General features: G+C 35.7%; 1 protein-coding gene across 1 annotated transcript; it reads left to right on the forward strand.

The window, feature by feature from the left end:
* The first annotated feature begins 218 nt into the window (after window positions 1-218).
* LOC149829337 (translation initiation factor 3 (IF-3) family protein) lies at window positions 219-12827 on the forward strand. Its single transcript, XM_090017350.1, has 9 exons — window positions 219-337; window positions 2264-2432; window positions 2518-2608; window positions 3901-3968; window positions 4879-4977; window positions 10005-10058; window positions 10576-10644; window positions 10838-10900; window positions 11057-12827. The coding sequence occupies exons 2-9, from the start codon at window positions 2268-2270 to the stop codon at window positions 12554-12556; spliced, it is 2109 nt and encodes a 702-aa protein (XP_089873476.1). The 5' UTR covers window positions 219-337; window positions 2264-2267; the 3' UTR covers window positions 12557-12827.
* Window positions 12828-14565: the final 1738 nt, after the last annotated feature.

Raw genomic sequence — 14565 nt, forward strand, 5'->3', positions numbered from 1 at the left:
TGAATAGGATCCGTTTAGCCAGCATCCAATTAATCGAATATGGTATTAGCCACATCCGATCCCGTTTACATCCCTAAATTATTTAACCCAATCCTCTACGGGTCGAGTTCCAAAGACCCGGACCAGACCCGGTCAGAAGCTGACCCAGATACCCGCACCAACTGCCTCTAAATACATGGGAACCTTAACCAGCGTCCTATCGAGCAGGGTCTCTGGGGTCCGTGAGTCGACCTTTTTGGGTCCTTCCTGCACCTCTGAGTCACCATCAAGAAGAAGAAGAAGAAGAAGAAGAAGAAGAAGAGTTTGAAAATCCTACCGAGCTTCAGCATACGAAGAGGTAGACAAATACTCTTCTCTTACTTTTTCTTTTCTGGATTTCATCTAAATCTCTTGATATCACTGTAATTGCTTCCTGTTTTTGAGAGCGTTGGTGTTGCTTTCCCCTTCAGCTGAACTGTTGGTTTTCCTATTTTTTCTAATCTAACGTTTACATCAAGAAACAAGATGGTGATATTCTTCACTTTTCCCATGACTTCATCGAGCACTTCGCATCTTGTAGGCATTGTGATAAATATCGCGAGAAATATGAATTTATCGTGAAGAAATCTCGATATATATTCAGTAAAAGATAAAAACCGGTGTTTTTCCCGTGAGATTTTGTATTTCTGGCAAAATTAACTTTTTTGACAAAATACAGCGTTATTTTCGTGAGAAATAGAAAATCTCACGAAAATAACAGAATACCTTTTGTTTTGTTTTTTTCACCCAACGAAAAAAAAAGCCCCAACCCCCCCATCTCGCCAGTCTCCCTTTTCCTCTGCCTCTCTCGAACCCTAGCATGCACCAATTCAGAGGTTTTTTCCAGTGAAGAGGCATCGACAGTGGACCAGCGGGCGGTCAATCCGTGTCTGAGGCGTCGGCAATAGTCCGGTGAGTCCAAATCTTCTTTCTCTCTCTGTGGTGAGTCCAAATCTTCTTTCTCTCTTTCTGTGGGTGGCGGTGGACTGATCTGGTGGAGTTTTTGGTGGTGGTCTGGAGCAAGGAGTGGAGTTGGAGGTTGGAGCTGCCAGTGGTGAAGATCTGGGCCATGGAGGAGGATGTTTATTTTTTATTTTTTTAGGTCTGGGTTGTGGAGCAGAGGTTGGTGGTGGGTTTGGTGCAGGAGAAAGTGTTGGAGTTGGAATTGGTGGAGGAGGTGGATGTGGGTTTGACGGTGGAGGTGGTGATGGACTTGGAAAAAAAAACGACACTTTGGCCGCTCTTTTAGATGGCCAAAACATCTTGATATTGTCATTTATAATGAAAATATCATGTTTTTTAAATTTAATCTGCTGTTTCTCTAAAAAATCTGCTGCTTTGTATTTTTAATTTTTATAAAATTTTTAACTTCTGCATATTTTACTTCCTAACTTTAATTCATTATATATTTTACTGATATTCTCTTTTATCAAAATGTCAAAATGAATTCCTATTGAAAAAAAATGTAAAAAATGAAAATTTTAATTTCTCGTGAGAATTTAGCTGCCACTGTTTTCCCGTTTTAGACTTGTCACTATGCATATGTATAATAAACCCACTTCTTCTTCCTTGAAAACAATGTGTAGTATATGAGAAATGAAAGAGCAGGGTTAATTCTTAGTTTTTTTTTCTTTTTATTTGTTTCACTAATAACATGAGTTGCTATCTTTATCTACCTTACTCCAAATGTATTATATGTACTTCAGTAAAGGGATTGTTCATTAGGAAATTATTTTTCTATTATAAAATGACCTTTATGGGGCTTGTTTAAATTCTGGTTTTTCACTTTTCATTGTGAAGTAAGGATTTGTGCTATGTAAGGCATATAGTATTTAGGTGGGTGATTAAGCCATTAAGCATGTCTTAGTGTTGGTTAGGCTCTCAATTTTCATAAGTTTTTTACCAGTTGCAATGTGTTACATAGTTGGTATATTGATAATTGTACCAAATTAAGTAGCCATTTTAGAATTAAATAAAGCGTGTCGTTTTATCTTATTGATGTAGTTGATTTGATACTTATAGATATGATTATTTGGAATTCAAAGTAGATTTTTTTTTGCATGTAAAATTTAATTGTATAATTAGTTTGTTATTATTTGTTTTTATTTTTTGAGAAATTATTTGATTTTTTTATATTTTTTCCGAGATTTTACCTATAAAAACTCGAGTTTTTTTTTTTTTAAATCTCACGAGAAATTCATAGTCGAGAAATTACCGTTTTTAACTTTTGTCACTATGCTTGTAGGCCAATGCAATTGTGGGGGAGAATCGGGTCAAGGTTACTTGAGTTCTCCCATCACTATGGAAGAAGGAACGTCGGCGAGAACAGGGATTTGTGGAGGCCCCATTCTGTTCTGAGTAGATGGCACGGCGAGCATTGTGTTCCTTTGCGGCATTTTGCTGCACCAGTCCAGGTTAATGCTTCCTCTTTAGGATGTGATATTGATCAAGTTCTTGAATTGGGTATCTTGGCTTACTGTGTAAAAGCTTGAGTTTCAGGCCAAACCGAAGCCGGAAGCTAAAGACACGCAGGGTCTGCGCATTAACAAAGCGATTACTGCGCCGTTTGTGAGGCTTGTTACTGATGAAGGTTCCCCTTTCAAAACCCATGTGACTGATCTTCTGAAATATGTGACTTTACGAGTGGTATATGCATTCTATGTTTGTTTGATTGCATTGCGCGAAATCGTCACTGTCTATTTTCTTCATATTAATGATCTCCTACTGATGTAATTTCAGTTTGTGAGTTTTTCAACAAACCCAATTGATGTGTGATGATTTAAGCCTGTTTGTTACTTATTTATCATTACTGGTGGAAATTTAAAATACTGTAAGAATGAACAAATTGAAATATGCAAATTGCTTTTCATACATACAAGTCGTAACCAATTGCACTTGGAATATGTTGGAATACAGAGTGAATACTTAGGTCTTAGACAATGAGTTTCCCCTATCCAATTCTTTTTATAAGCTTGGTCAATTCTCTTCGCTGGCTTCTTTCAAAATTCTGAAGCAAGAGGTTGGACTGTTGGGAGGTTACTTCTTCCACTGCTAGGCAGCAAATACTCTCACAAGCTCTTATATGTGGATGGCAGCATTATAATTTTTGGATGGTTTGGGTGAGGACTTTTATATTGTGGCTTTATAATATCACAAAACAGTATCAAGATTGAAGGCTTGTTATCATAACAAAAGTATAGAGGTGGTCATGTATGAGATTGGACTTGTGGAATTGCTTGCTTCTCTAAGTTTTTGGATTACATGGGAATTTATTTCCTCATATGGGCTCTTATCTTAGAAAAGCACCCTTGCTGCATGGGTTGTATATATGAGAAGAGTGATGTAATATGGAAAAGAACCATGATACACTGGGATTCAGATTTTCTCTGTCATTCACATGTAGCATTTTGGCCTGGGAATATTGGCCAAAAAATAGAATTCTTTCTGATTGTCTCAAGCTTTTGTATAAATTGTTATCACGTTTTTATAGTTTTGAAGTTTGAAAAGGTATTCCGAAAGAAAACACCATAAAGACTCAACATGCTATATCCTGATTCTAATGTAAAGGAAATAAAAATTTCCTAAGATGGCACAAGAGTATAGACTCTGTTGCTTAGGTTCTTTTGTCTGTGTCCAAGACAAATCAAGAATTTGGTGTGGCTGATGTCACCCCTTTTTGAGGTGATTGTTTTACTATTCCCTAACAACAGCTGCAAACCCAGCTGAAGCGGGCTGCTCTATTTTACATTTTTGTTTTGCTAATCCTTTTCTTTCCGCGTCCTTAAACCATGAACCATGCATTTGTTTTTTAGCACACCTGCAAAAATGTGATGATTTTCTGCATTAGGTGGTTTGATTCTATTCTCAAACACTTCTTTGCAGGGCATGCAGTAGTCTCTAGGCATGAGGCCCTTGATCGTGCAATGAAGCTTAAGCTTGATTTAGTTGAAGTAGGTACTCGTTCAACTGGTCTTTTTTCCTTCATTTTCTTCATTTTTTTCCCCAGATTATTAAGCAACAGAGTTCAATTTACCAGCAAAGTTTCTAAAGAGATAAAAGAACTATATTTTGTTGAAGTGGTCTATTTCGATGCTATATATGGGGTTGGATGATTGCTTTGTTGTACATCCTGCTTAGTGTAATTGAAGGATGCTGAAGCATTTATATTTCTCATAAGCGATTTGCTTGAATTTTTTACTTAACTGCTGCATGTAATTTTCAAAAGCCAAAAAGTATGTCATGCATTATCTCAAGACCTCCATTGTTGGTCAAATCCAAATGAGTCCCTCCCTCATGACTTTTCTCAAAAACATTCCCGCCTTTTCATCAACCCTGTCAAAAATGTCCTTGTTTTTAAGTCCTATGGTAGTAGTGCCAAAAACCATCAACCATTGGTCAAATTACTTATTTACCCTTAAGGATGAGTTTGTGAAAATCGTTAATGTGTGGACCTTTTTGGAAGAGTTAATGAAAAGGTTTCTTTCTTTTTCTTTTTATTTGGAGAAAAACTAAGAAAGAGACTAGGTTTGCTCCAGATAATATGAATAAACTCAGATGACTTGGCTTGCCAAATTTTGTGTATCCAATCTTTGAACCCTGGAGATCAAACAAAAAACTAGCCTAGATCCTACGACATAGAATGTAGCACAAAACAAATGGGCACATACTAATGGCAAGTTGATGCATCTGGATTTTACTGTCTTACATTCTACGCCATGTAACCAAAAACTTGGTCGCATATTTGTATGACCCCTCAGCATTTTGTCTGCCATGTTTTGCCCTGACAATGCAAAAATGAACCCTGACCGATCATCAATTAGAAACCTTATGTATGAAGCTTAAGTTGTTTCAACAAAACAGGTTCAACGAACTGCAAATCCACCTGTGTGTAAGCTCATGGATTTTCATAAGGAGAAATACAAGCAACAGGTGAAGGAGAAGGACCGCATGAAGAGCAAGGTAAGCAACTCCTGCTAGCTTATTTCATATGATTTTTCAATTTTCTGCTTGTAGTCTTTTCTCAAGGGAAGATCTATATGGATGACAGCTTCAAAATTATGTTATGGCTAGTCTCTTGAAGCTGAGATATTAGCAAATGCGGACTGTAATATTTCTTTTCTTCTCAAGATAATAGAATAGATTAACCTGTTTCGAATCCTTCCCCATCCATCACCATGGAAACAAGAACAAAGAGAATGTTTCCTGCAATCATAGAGCACAAGTCTATTTTGTATTGAATTTTTTTTACTTGGAGTCTAGTAAGTAGGGATGCACAATGAGCCAAGTTAGCTCGGGCTCGACCTGTTTAAGCTCAGCTTGAGCTCGTTTGGAAAACTAAATGAGCCGAGTTTGAACAAAGGTTTAGGCTCGGTACACATAAACGAGTCGAGCTTGAACAAAGGTTTAGGCTTGGTACACGTAAACGAGTCGAGCTTGAACAGGTAGTCCAGCTCAGATAGGCTCTATAAACCCGATTAAGCTAGGTTCACATAGTTATATAAAAAATTAGATTTTATATATGTATATTATTTTTCTTTGCATGAACACAAAAAAAGGTGTTACCTTAGTGGGTAAGTCTTTCGAATCTTTTGAAATCAAATCCCGCCACTTTTCTTTCTTTCAAAAAGTGCTTTTGACAAAAAATTTAAAAAAACTTTGAATTTTTTTTATAAATGTGTTCAGCTCGAGCCAAGCCGAGCTTTGCTGGAGCTTGACTCAAGCCGATCCTGGGCATATGTTCAAGGTCGTTTCGAGCTCGAGCCAAGCTTGAACAGCCAGTTCTTCCTCTCAAGCCGAGCTGAGCCGAGCCAGCCCAAGCTTGGCTCGAACCCGGCTCCTGTGCATCCCTACTAGTAAGTACACTTAGTGTGATGCACATGTTCTAATTTAAATTATCGGAATACTTTAGCAAATTAGGTTTCGCATCTAAATTGATCATATGATATGCAATCATTATATATATTATGTTTCTAAAATGTGCTTGATGTTATAACTTGTGGTACCCAATCGATTCATACTATGCCATATTAGTCAAAGGTTCAATTAGAACACGTTTTTATAAGAATTAAAAACTTATTTAGTTATAGTAAACAAGCTTATAGAATGTAATCTTAAAAAAATATTATTGCCATAATTTATATTTTCACTAATGCTATTTGTGTTATTTCAAGCTGACTGAATGTTGACTTATCTACCAAATACAAGGGATTGCCAGTGGCTTGGCAGTGCCATCAGAAATTGGTAGACTCAAATTGGATCAGATTGGAAAAATTGGTAAAGTGCATGTGGGATCATATTCTTTTAAAAGTAAAATTATAAAAGTTAAAAAATTACTTAGAAACGATCTTTATAGGGCTTACTACGTGTAAAATCTCTCTCTCTCTCTCTCTATATATATATATATGGATGCTTCTATGGTGGTACACACTTGATTTACATATATCTAAGCTCCAAATGCAAAATCTAACTTTTGGATCATGTTTAACATGTTCTATTTACTATGTCCATGTGTTAAAGTTGATTGATATATGATGTTTTAACCATTTCTAAACCACCCTTATTTTCACTAATTGTGCGCCATTTATTTTCACTCAAAAAGATCGGATCTTATGATGTACTAGACATGATAAAACCTTCTAACATAGTAAATGAACCATGCTAAACACATCTGTGTGGTTAGATCTATCATTTGGTGGCTATATCCTTACAAACAAGAGTGTGTACCACAATATGGTATCATGGTACTGAACTACCTTATATTTTCCCCATATATATATATATCACTTATATTGCTAAAGGTAATTTCTCGATGAAGGTTTTTCTTGTAGGGATTTTCAAAAGTTTGTATTTCTTGGGAAAATCTTGGGATATTAAAAAAATTTAAAAATACAAATAATAACAAAAAAGATAAGAAAATAATAAGTTTTGCATTATTTTTCTTCAAAAAATTTAAAGAAACAAGTTTTAAAAGGTTTTAAAAATATAAAAAAACAAAAAATAGGAAATACAAACATTCAATATTAAAAAAGAGTTTTTTCCCAAAAATATAGTGATAGTATCGCGATATTTTGACTTCTGGCGATATTTCGAAAATATCGCGAGACATTCACTTTAATATCAGCTACCTTGAAATGGCCTATATTATGGCAATATTTTCAAAATATCGCCGATATAGGTGACTGATATACAACCTTATCTTCGAACACAGCAGAGGACAATTTTGCACCGCTGATTGCTGCGTGCAATCAGTAGCACAAAAAGTTTGCGGAAAAAACACTTTTAGTGTCAGTCAGCGACAACCGCTAAAGAGTGTTTTTTGACATTCATGGTGCATGATGGCACATCCATTGTTCGCCCAATCAACCTTTAACCCATTGGGAAGTTACTCTAAATCATATGTATATATACATCATAGTCACAAATATCGGCGATATTTTCAAAATATCACGATGTTATCACTATATTAACGATATTATAGGTAAAATATTGCGATATTTTGAAAAATCGCCAATTTGATAATATCGTGATATTATCATTCGAATATCACAATATTCTCATGAAAATATCGCTATATTATCAATTATTGTTACTGTTTTTATTTGTTTTCCATATCTGAAATGTGTTTTTCTTCTTTATTTTGCATTTTTTACTTATTTAGTTTATTATATATGTATTTTATTATCTAAACATGATATTTTCTTACTTATTTTTGTTATTTTTATATTTTTAAATTTTTTTAATCTTTGAGATTTTTCCGAGATTTATGACCAAACCTATAATATTGCGTGAAATAGCCGATACCAATATTTGTGGCTATATATATATATATAGTAATGCGTTCCTTAGGCTTAGGCCCCCTTCTTCGTTAGGCCCCTTCAAAAACCGTAGTTTTAAGTATTTTTTTTCTCATATCTAACACCGTAGATGTGATCTATAGGTTTTGTTTAGTGGGAACCAGTTTTTGGATCGCCAGAATCTGACTTGTATACAGATTTTTCCGGTGATCCAAAATCAATGGCTATGAAGGTATGAGCTTTTCCCTGCTCAGAAAAACATGTTTTTTTTAACGAAAAAACATGATCCAAGAGTCGATTCCCTCTAAATCGAGCATGCTGAAACACATCTAATGGTTCAGATGTATCATAAAACACTTAAAAGTTAAAACCTATGTCACATGGGTGCGGGTGCAGGGGCGGGGGTGCGACACTTTCAAAAAACTTGGGTGCGGGGGTGCGGCAAAAATAAAATAATATATATATATATATATATAGTCCAAAAGTTGGACATAAATGACCCTAGGTGTGTTGACTGCACCCAGGTTGACCGCATCGGGTGCTGCATGCGCACCCGCGTCGCGTCGACACGGCTGCGGCACCTAGTTGCCCGAGTCCCTGTGACATAGCTTAAAACCTATGGGACAAAACGAGAAATGGGGCCTAATATGTTCAGTTCTCATATATATATATATATATATATATACCTTAGAGTACGGTACTCTAGCTAAATCTCATAGGTGCAGGCTTTATTTGACCAATTTGACTACAAGAATGCATTCAGCATGGTCCATTTATTAACAAATGCACTTTGGATCAGATAGTTTCAAGTTTCAACATAAAGATATGAGTTTCTTAATAGTGAATTTTTCACGCATTGTAGACTGTTGAATTTCGTAGCCCTTGGAAAATCAGTTTATACACGATCGGGCGCTCTAAAACATGTTTTTAACTAAACAAACCATATAGATCATATCCGTATTGTTTAGTAGAAAATGAATTTTGAATCATGTACTTGTGACATGTAAGCAGGTTTTTTAATGATTTCACAAATTAACAGCCTACAATCCACTAAAATTTCATGACTCAAAATCATATTTTTAAATCAAAATAACACAGCCCAGAGTTTGATTCTTAGCAAACAAACTACGTTGAACACGTCTGTATGGTCAGATTGAATTGATAAACCTTGAATCTATGATTTCCAGCTCGATAGTTTTGTGCCTCCAATAGCACCAAATAAATTAAGCCATATATATATGTATACATGTATGTATGATAAATACGTGCTACTGTCTACAGTATGTACAATATAGTGGGAGAATCATATATGCAATTTGTATTCACTCAATCTGACCTTATAGATGTGTTCAACATGTTTTGTTTACTCACCTTGGATCATATGTTTTGGATGTAAAAATATGATTTTTTTTATTCTTGAAAATTTGGCACATTGTAGATCATTGATTTTTGAAGATCTTGGAAAACCTGCTTAAATGTTGCAAATGGATGATCTAAAACCTATTTTCTACTAAACAAACTATGTAAATCACATCTATAAGATTAGATCCACAAAAACTTTGCAAAAGAGTTGGGAAATGGTGTTTTTTACTAGATTGTATGTACAAATTTGACAGAAAAACTTGTATTTGTGCATTTGGAGCAGATTGGTGTCTTACAATCAGTTCAAGTTTTGGTTGATTCATATCTGAATGTTTGCCCATAGTTGGTGTTATACGAGCACTTTATGGATTGACCAAAAGCACTCTCATCTCTTGGCATGTTAGATGCAAATATGCAAAAAGGCATCTCCACTCATTTTCTAGGGATCCAAAATTGTGACTTAGATCTCATGCCTAAGGTGCAAAAGCTCCTTGAGATGAAGATTAGTGGAACATACACTATATACTTGTAGTGCCCTAAAAATGACAAGAAAAGAAAAAACATGTTAAACCTTTCTAATCAATATTTTAGCTTCAATTTCTGTTCTCCATTTCTGATTTGAATGCCTTAAAATGTCATGCCACATTATCCTAATTCAAATATTTGATTAATGATTGTTAAATTTGTGATGCTCCATTATATTTGTGTCTCCTGTTTGTTACCAAGGTCTTAATCCAAGTACCAAAGAAGTTGCAATCTTTTAGACATATATGGCGCAAAATCTTACTAATTTGTTTCTGATTTTCTTGCTGATATGATTTGTGAATACAGTCTGAGCTTCTTCGTAAGGGCGATTGCAAAGAGGTTCGATTTACAATAAAAACCGTAAGTATCATTTGCCTTGTTTTTGCTTATGCTATTATACATTTAACATGGTTATCTCCTGGATGCATGAGCAAGAAGGTTGCAGCTTCTATGTTTCTTTTGCTTTATCCAATTCGTCAAAACTATTTCATAATACTTTCAATCATTGATAACTTTCTCTTCCTTTTGTAAGGTTACACAATGAGCTATTTGGTGAATCAAGTTACTGTATATTGGGTGTTTATGCATTTGGAACTATATAAGAGCCGTGCATTTAAATAAAATGTTACAGACTTTCTGTGCTAGAAAAATCATAGAGGATTGACTGTTAAAATGACATTCTTCGAACTTGCTCTTTCCAAAACTAGAAGAGGAAAAAGGATAAAGTGCTTTTTGAAAAGTGCATTTGCACCATTTTTTTTCATAATGAATATGTCATGCATTTTTTTATGGGTGAAAATTTGAGTTTCCACTTCAAAAACATTGAAACAGGTATTCATTCTAATATTCATTAAAAATTTGCTATCTGAGATTTCAGGAACAAAAAGATCTCCAGATGAAAGCAAACATGGTAAAAAGACTCATGGAACGTGGTTATCGTGTGAAGGTATGCACTGAACCTATATACTGAATTCATTTATTTCTCCCTTTCGTGAAACAAGAGTTAATTCTTTCTTGCAGCTGTTTAGTTTGGTGGTGTGTTACACGATAATTTAACTAGTCTAACAGGTTTATTGGTGTTATCTGGTCATATGAACATCAAAATGATTCTTACTGCAATATAACTCTTTCACCTGCAGTGTATGGCTATGGGAAACGAAGATCAGGACTTGGGGGCTTTACTATCTCGTCTTGCAGTTCTGGTGATTTTTCACTAGCCATTTCTTTATTTTGGATAAGGCACATCTGCAATTTAGTGCAGTCGGTCAGAGGTGCAATAATGTTATTTGCATGCTTCTACATGAGCATGCACGGTCTCTTTCTTTGTTGTTAAAGATATTTGATGAACATTGATGCAGATAGAAGATGTCAGCTTTGTGGAAAGCGGTCCGAGGGTGGAGAAACGGCAAGCATACATGGTAGTCAGGCATGCGAAGTTTGGCCCTTCAAAGAGCAAATCCGGACAAAAGGCTGCCAAGGTTATTAAAGCATCACCAGGAGTGGTTCAGGCACATGTATCTCCATTGCCAAGCACTGACGGCATCAGCCCCTCATACCCTGATACAGAATCTGAGCCCGAGTCAGAATCTGAAAATGTCAGTCTTGCTGGTGATGATACAGAGGAATTTGTTTCTGCTGGTGCAGAAAAGATCGACACAGATATTGGTGATAGAGTTCCTTGGTCTGATTTTAGGGCACAGAATGATTCTGAGGGATCATTCAACTTTGAAAGCTTTGATGTGAAAACAGATTTCAGTGGAGGGGACATGACTACCAGCATTCAGGACGGTCATCCCCTTGATACGGATGTCATGTTGTCTGATGATATGGCAAATGGCTCTACCATAGGAGGTATTGGTCAAACCCTGGTTGATGTTGACAATTTTATTTCCTCCAAAGCTTATAGGGATAAAGACCCTGAAAAGCTCCTCACCGGTCCAGGCAACATGTATAGAGCCAGTATGAATAACAAACCTGTCACTGGTGAGGGTACTGAGAAATTGCGGCCAAGACCAATTTCAGATCCTATGCTAGATTCTCTAAAGTCTATAATAGGAGAATCAAGAGAAGCGAAAGATTTCACAGGCAGGAAACCAACTCTTGGGAGAATGCCTGACAATCTTTTGGATAGAGAAAATGATTTGAAGGGAAGATTGCCACGGATGAGACCAACAAAGGAAGTCATTGGTCAAGTTGGCTCGGTTGGCTCGCAGCATGATTCATCAACTGTAAGAAGGCCACTGCAGGCAGCACCGAACATGACTAAAATGGGTGCCGGATTGCAGAACCTGAAGGAAGCGAAAAATTTCACAGGCCCATCTCATCCAGACACTCACTCTACGGATGACAATATTTTGGATAGAGAAAATGATTTGAAGGGAAGATTGCCACAGATGAGACCAACAAAGGAAGTCATTGGTCAAGTTGGCTTGCAGCATGATTCGCCAACTGTAAGAAGGCCACTGCAGGCAGCACCGAACATTACTAAAATGGGTGGCAGATTGCAGAACGTAAAGAAACCCTCCATGGGAGGTATAAGTGGTCCGACGAATGCAAAGCAAGGTGAACCTCCTGGTTCACCTGCTCCAGCGGCAAGCTATGGCATTTTCAGCACCCCAAAAAATGTAGCATCTATGGAAGAAAGTAGACCAGCGGGAGCAAATACCAAGGGAACCGGCTCAAGTAGCTCTACTGGAAGGTCTGATTCAAATGGTATCAACAATAATCAGTACCAGACAAGAGCAGAAGATGAGAAGTCAGACCAAAGTAACCTTGGAAGAGGCAGACAAGGAGGGTGGGGAATATTCAGCAGGGACCCCTCTAACCCTAACCATCAGAGCACTTCTGCAGACAGTTGAGAATATGTTCCAGTAGTGATCAATAACGGCAGTGGAAACTGTTAGAGCCTACTCTGGATATATAGACCCAGAATACATGATTGGTTTTGGACGAAGCTGCTCCCTCATGTTTTCTGCATATCTAGTTCCTTGGCAGGCAGAGTTGGTTGTTATTTATTCATTCATTTATCATACGCTTGCTCCTTCCAACTTTTGAAAGCTACCATAATCTACATGCTAATTTGAAAGCAGCTTTCTCTTTCGTCCTTATAAAATTTAAAGTTTTTTTTTATATTATTGGAATCAACTTGGTATTTTCAGCTTATTGTTGAGACAGCACCTTGTTTCCTTTGCATCGTTTATATTCATTTTTGACATGAAGGTTGAAGGATGGAGAACGGGTACCTGATCCGAGATGGGCAGGGTTTGGACCGCCTTATGCTTCGTCCCTGAACAGGTCTGAGGGTAAACGTGCCCTGTTTCAATGAAGGGTTGAAAAAACCATCTGCTCAGAATTTTTAAATGTTGACAAGGGCACGTTTGGAAGAGAGAAAAACTGATAGGAAAAGAAAGCTTTGCCTATGAGAGTTTTTGAAATGAGAAGTTCTTCAAAAGAAAGTTTTTCGCTTGTTTGTGTAGCATGAGAAAAACAAAGTGGAAAAATGTGAAAAAATGAGAGAGAGGAGGGTGGTGGTTACGGTGAGATGGTGGGTGAGATGTGTGGTGGGGATAGAGTGTAAAAATAAAATTTCTCTTGGTAGAAAACATCTCTCCATCCCCTCTATAGAATGTTTCCTATCAAAAAATGTACTTTTTAGAAAAACTCTCTCAACAAAAAAAGTGTCTCTTGTTTGGAAGGGTTTAAAAGTTCGTACAGATTTTCTATTTTGTGCCACTTTTCCTATATATTTCTCACTTTCAAACATGCCCTTAAACATTATAAGATCATATTTGTTATTGAAAAAACAAGGGTCCTCTCTCTCTCTCTCAACTAAAAATGTGAGAACTAATTGTGAATTGTTATTTTCATGGATTTTTTATCCTTTTCTCTTGAATCCAACTGTACAAATGTGATCTACAAGCTTGGATTTATAACAACCTGCTCTTGAATCATCTGATTTTGATGTATAAGCATGATTTTTTTAAGATTTTAAAATCAATGGCTCATAATCTTTATAAATATTAAAGCATTCAAAAATCATATATTTCTTTCAAAATACATGATCCTGGCAAATTCACTATGCCAATCACATCCATATGGTTGAATTTGCAAAAAAAGTATTGGAAATGCCTATATTTCTAGTTATATATATATATATAAGGTAACTAAAATGTGCAAACCAATGAAATATGTAAATTGGTATAAATTGAGATTTTTATAAGTTTTTTTTTTTTCTAAAATTTCACGGTATGGATGTGATCTAGATGCATGGTTTTATATAAACAAACTCTTGGATCATCATATTACAATGTATAAAAATGATCTTTTAAGGCTTGAAAATCAATGTCTCAAAATTTTCATAAATCTGCAAGCATAAAAAATTACATTTATTAATTCAATTACAATGATCCAATAATAGATTTCAAGCAAATGAACCATGCGGAATGCATCCGGAGGGTTAGATTTGCAAAAAAATCTATAAAAATCTCGGTTCATACCAAAATGAAAAGCTATATATATATATATATATATATATATATATATATATATATATATATATATATATATATATATATATATATATATATATAAAACCAAATGAGAAGCTATAAAATGACATCATGGCTAAATGAAACATGATAATTGATTTTCGGTATTTTTTAAAATTTTGACCACATAGATATGTTTATCATGATTGATTTACTAAAATTTGGCGCATTGGTCATGCATTTTATATAAAAAATGGTATATGGAGCCTCAAAATTTTATGAAAATTGTAGGTTGATGTTTTTTCGAAAGGCACGCTGAGGTTAGACAGACCCCCATCAGTTATTATTTAATGTACCATTGGGTTTTAAACCTTCAACAT

The sequence above is a fragment of the Nuphar pumila genome, chromosome 9 (genome assembly GCF_984573655.1).
Source record: "Nuphar pumila chromosome 9, dmNupPumi1.hap1.1, whole genome shotgun sequence".
Classification (NCBI taxonomy): Eukaryota; Viridiplantae; Streptophyta; class Magnoliopsida; order Nymphaeales; family Nymphaeaceae; genus Nuphar; species Nuphar pumila.

Excerpts from the sequence above, each read along its gene's own strand:
- LOC149829337 (XM_090017350.1), top strand. The coding sequence starts at position 2,268 with ATGCAATTGTGGGGGAGAATCGGGTCAAGGTTACTTGAGTTCTCCCAT. Across the intron at positions 2,609-3,900 it reads GAGGCTTGTTACTGATGAAG|GGCATGCAGTAGTCTCTAGG; the intron begins GTTCCCCTTTCA and ends ACTTCTTTGCAG. Across the intron at positions 3,969-4,878 it reads TTAAGCTTGATTTAGTTGAA|GTTCAACGAACTGCAAATCC; the intron begins GTAGGTACTCGT and ends TCAACAAAACAG.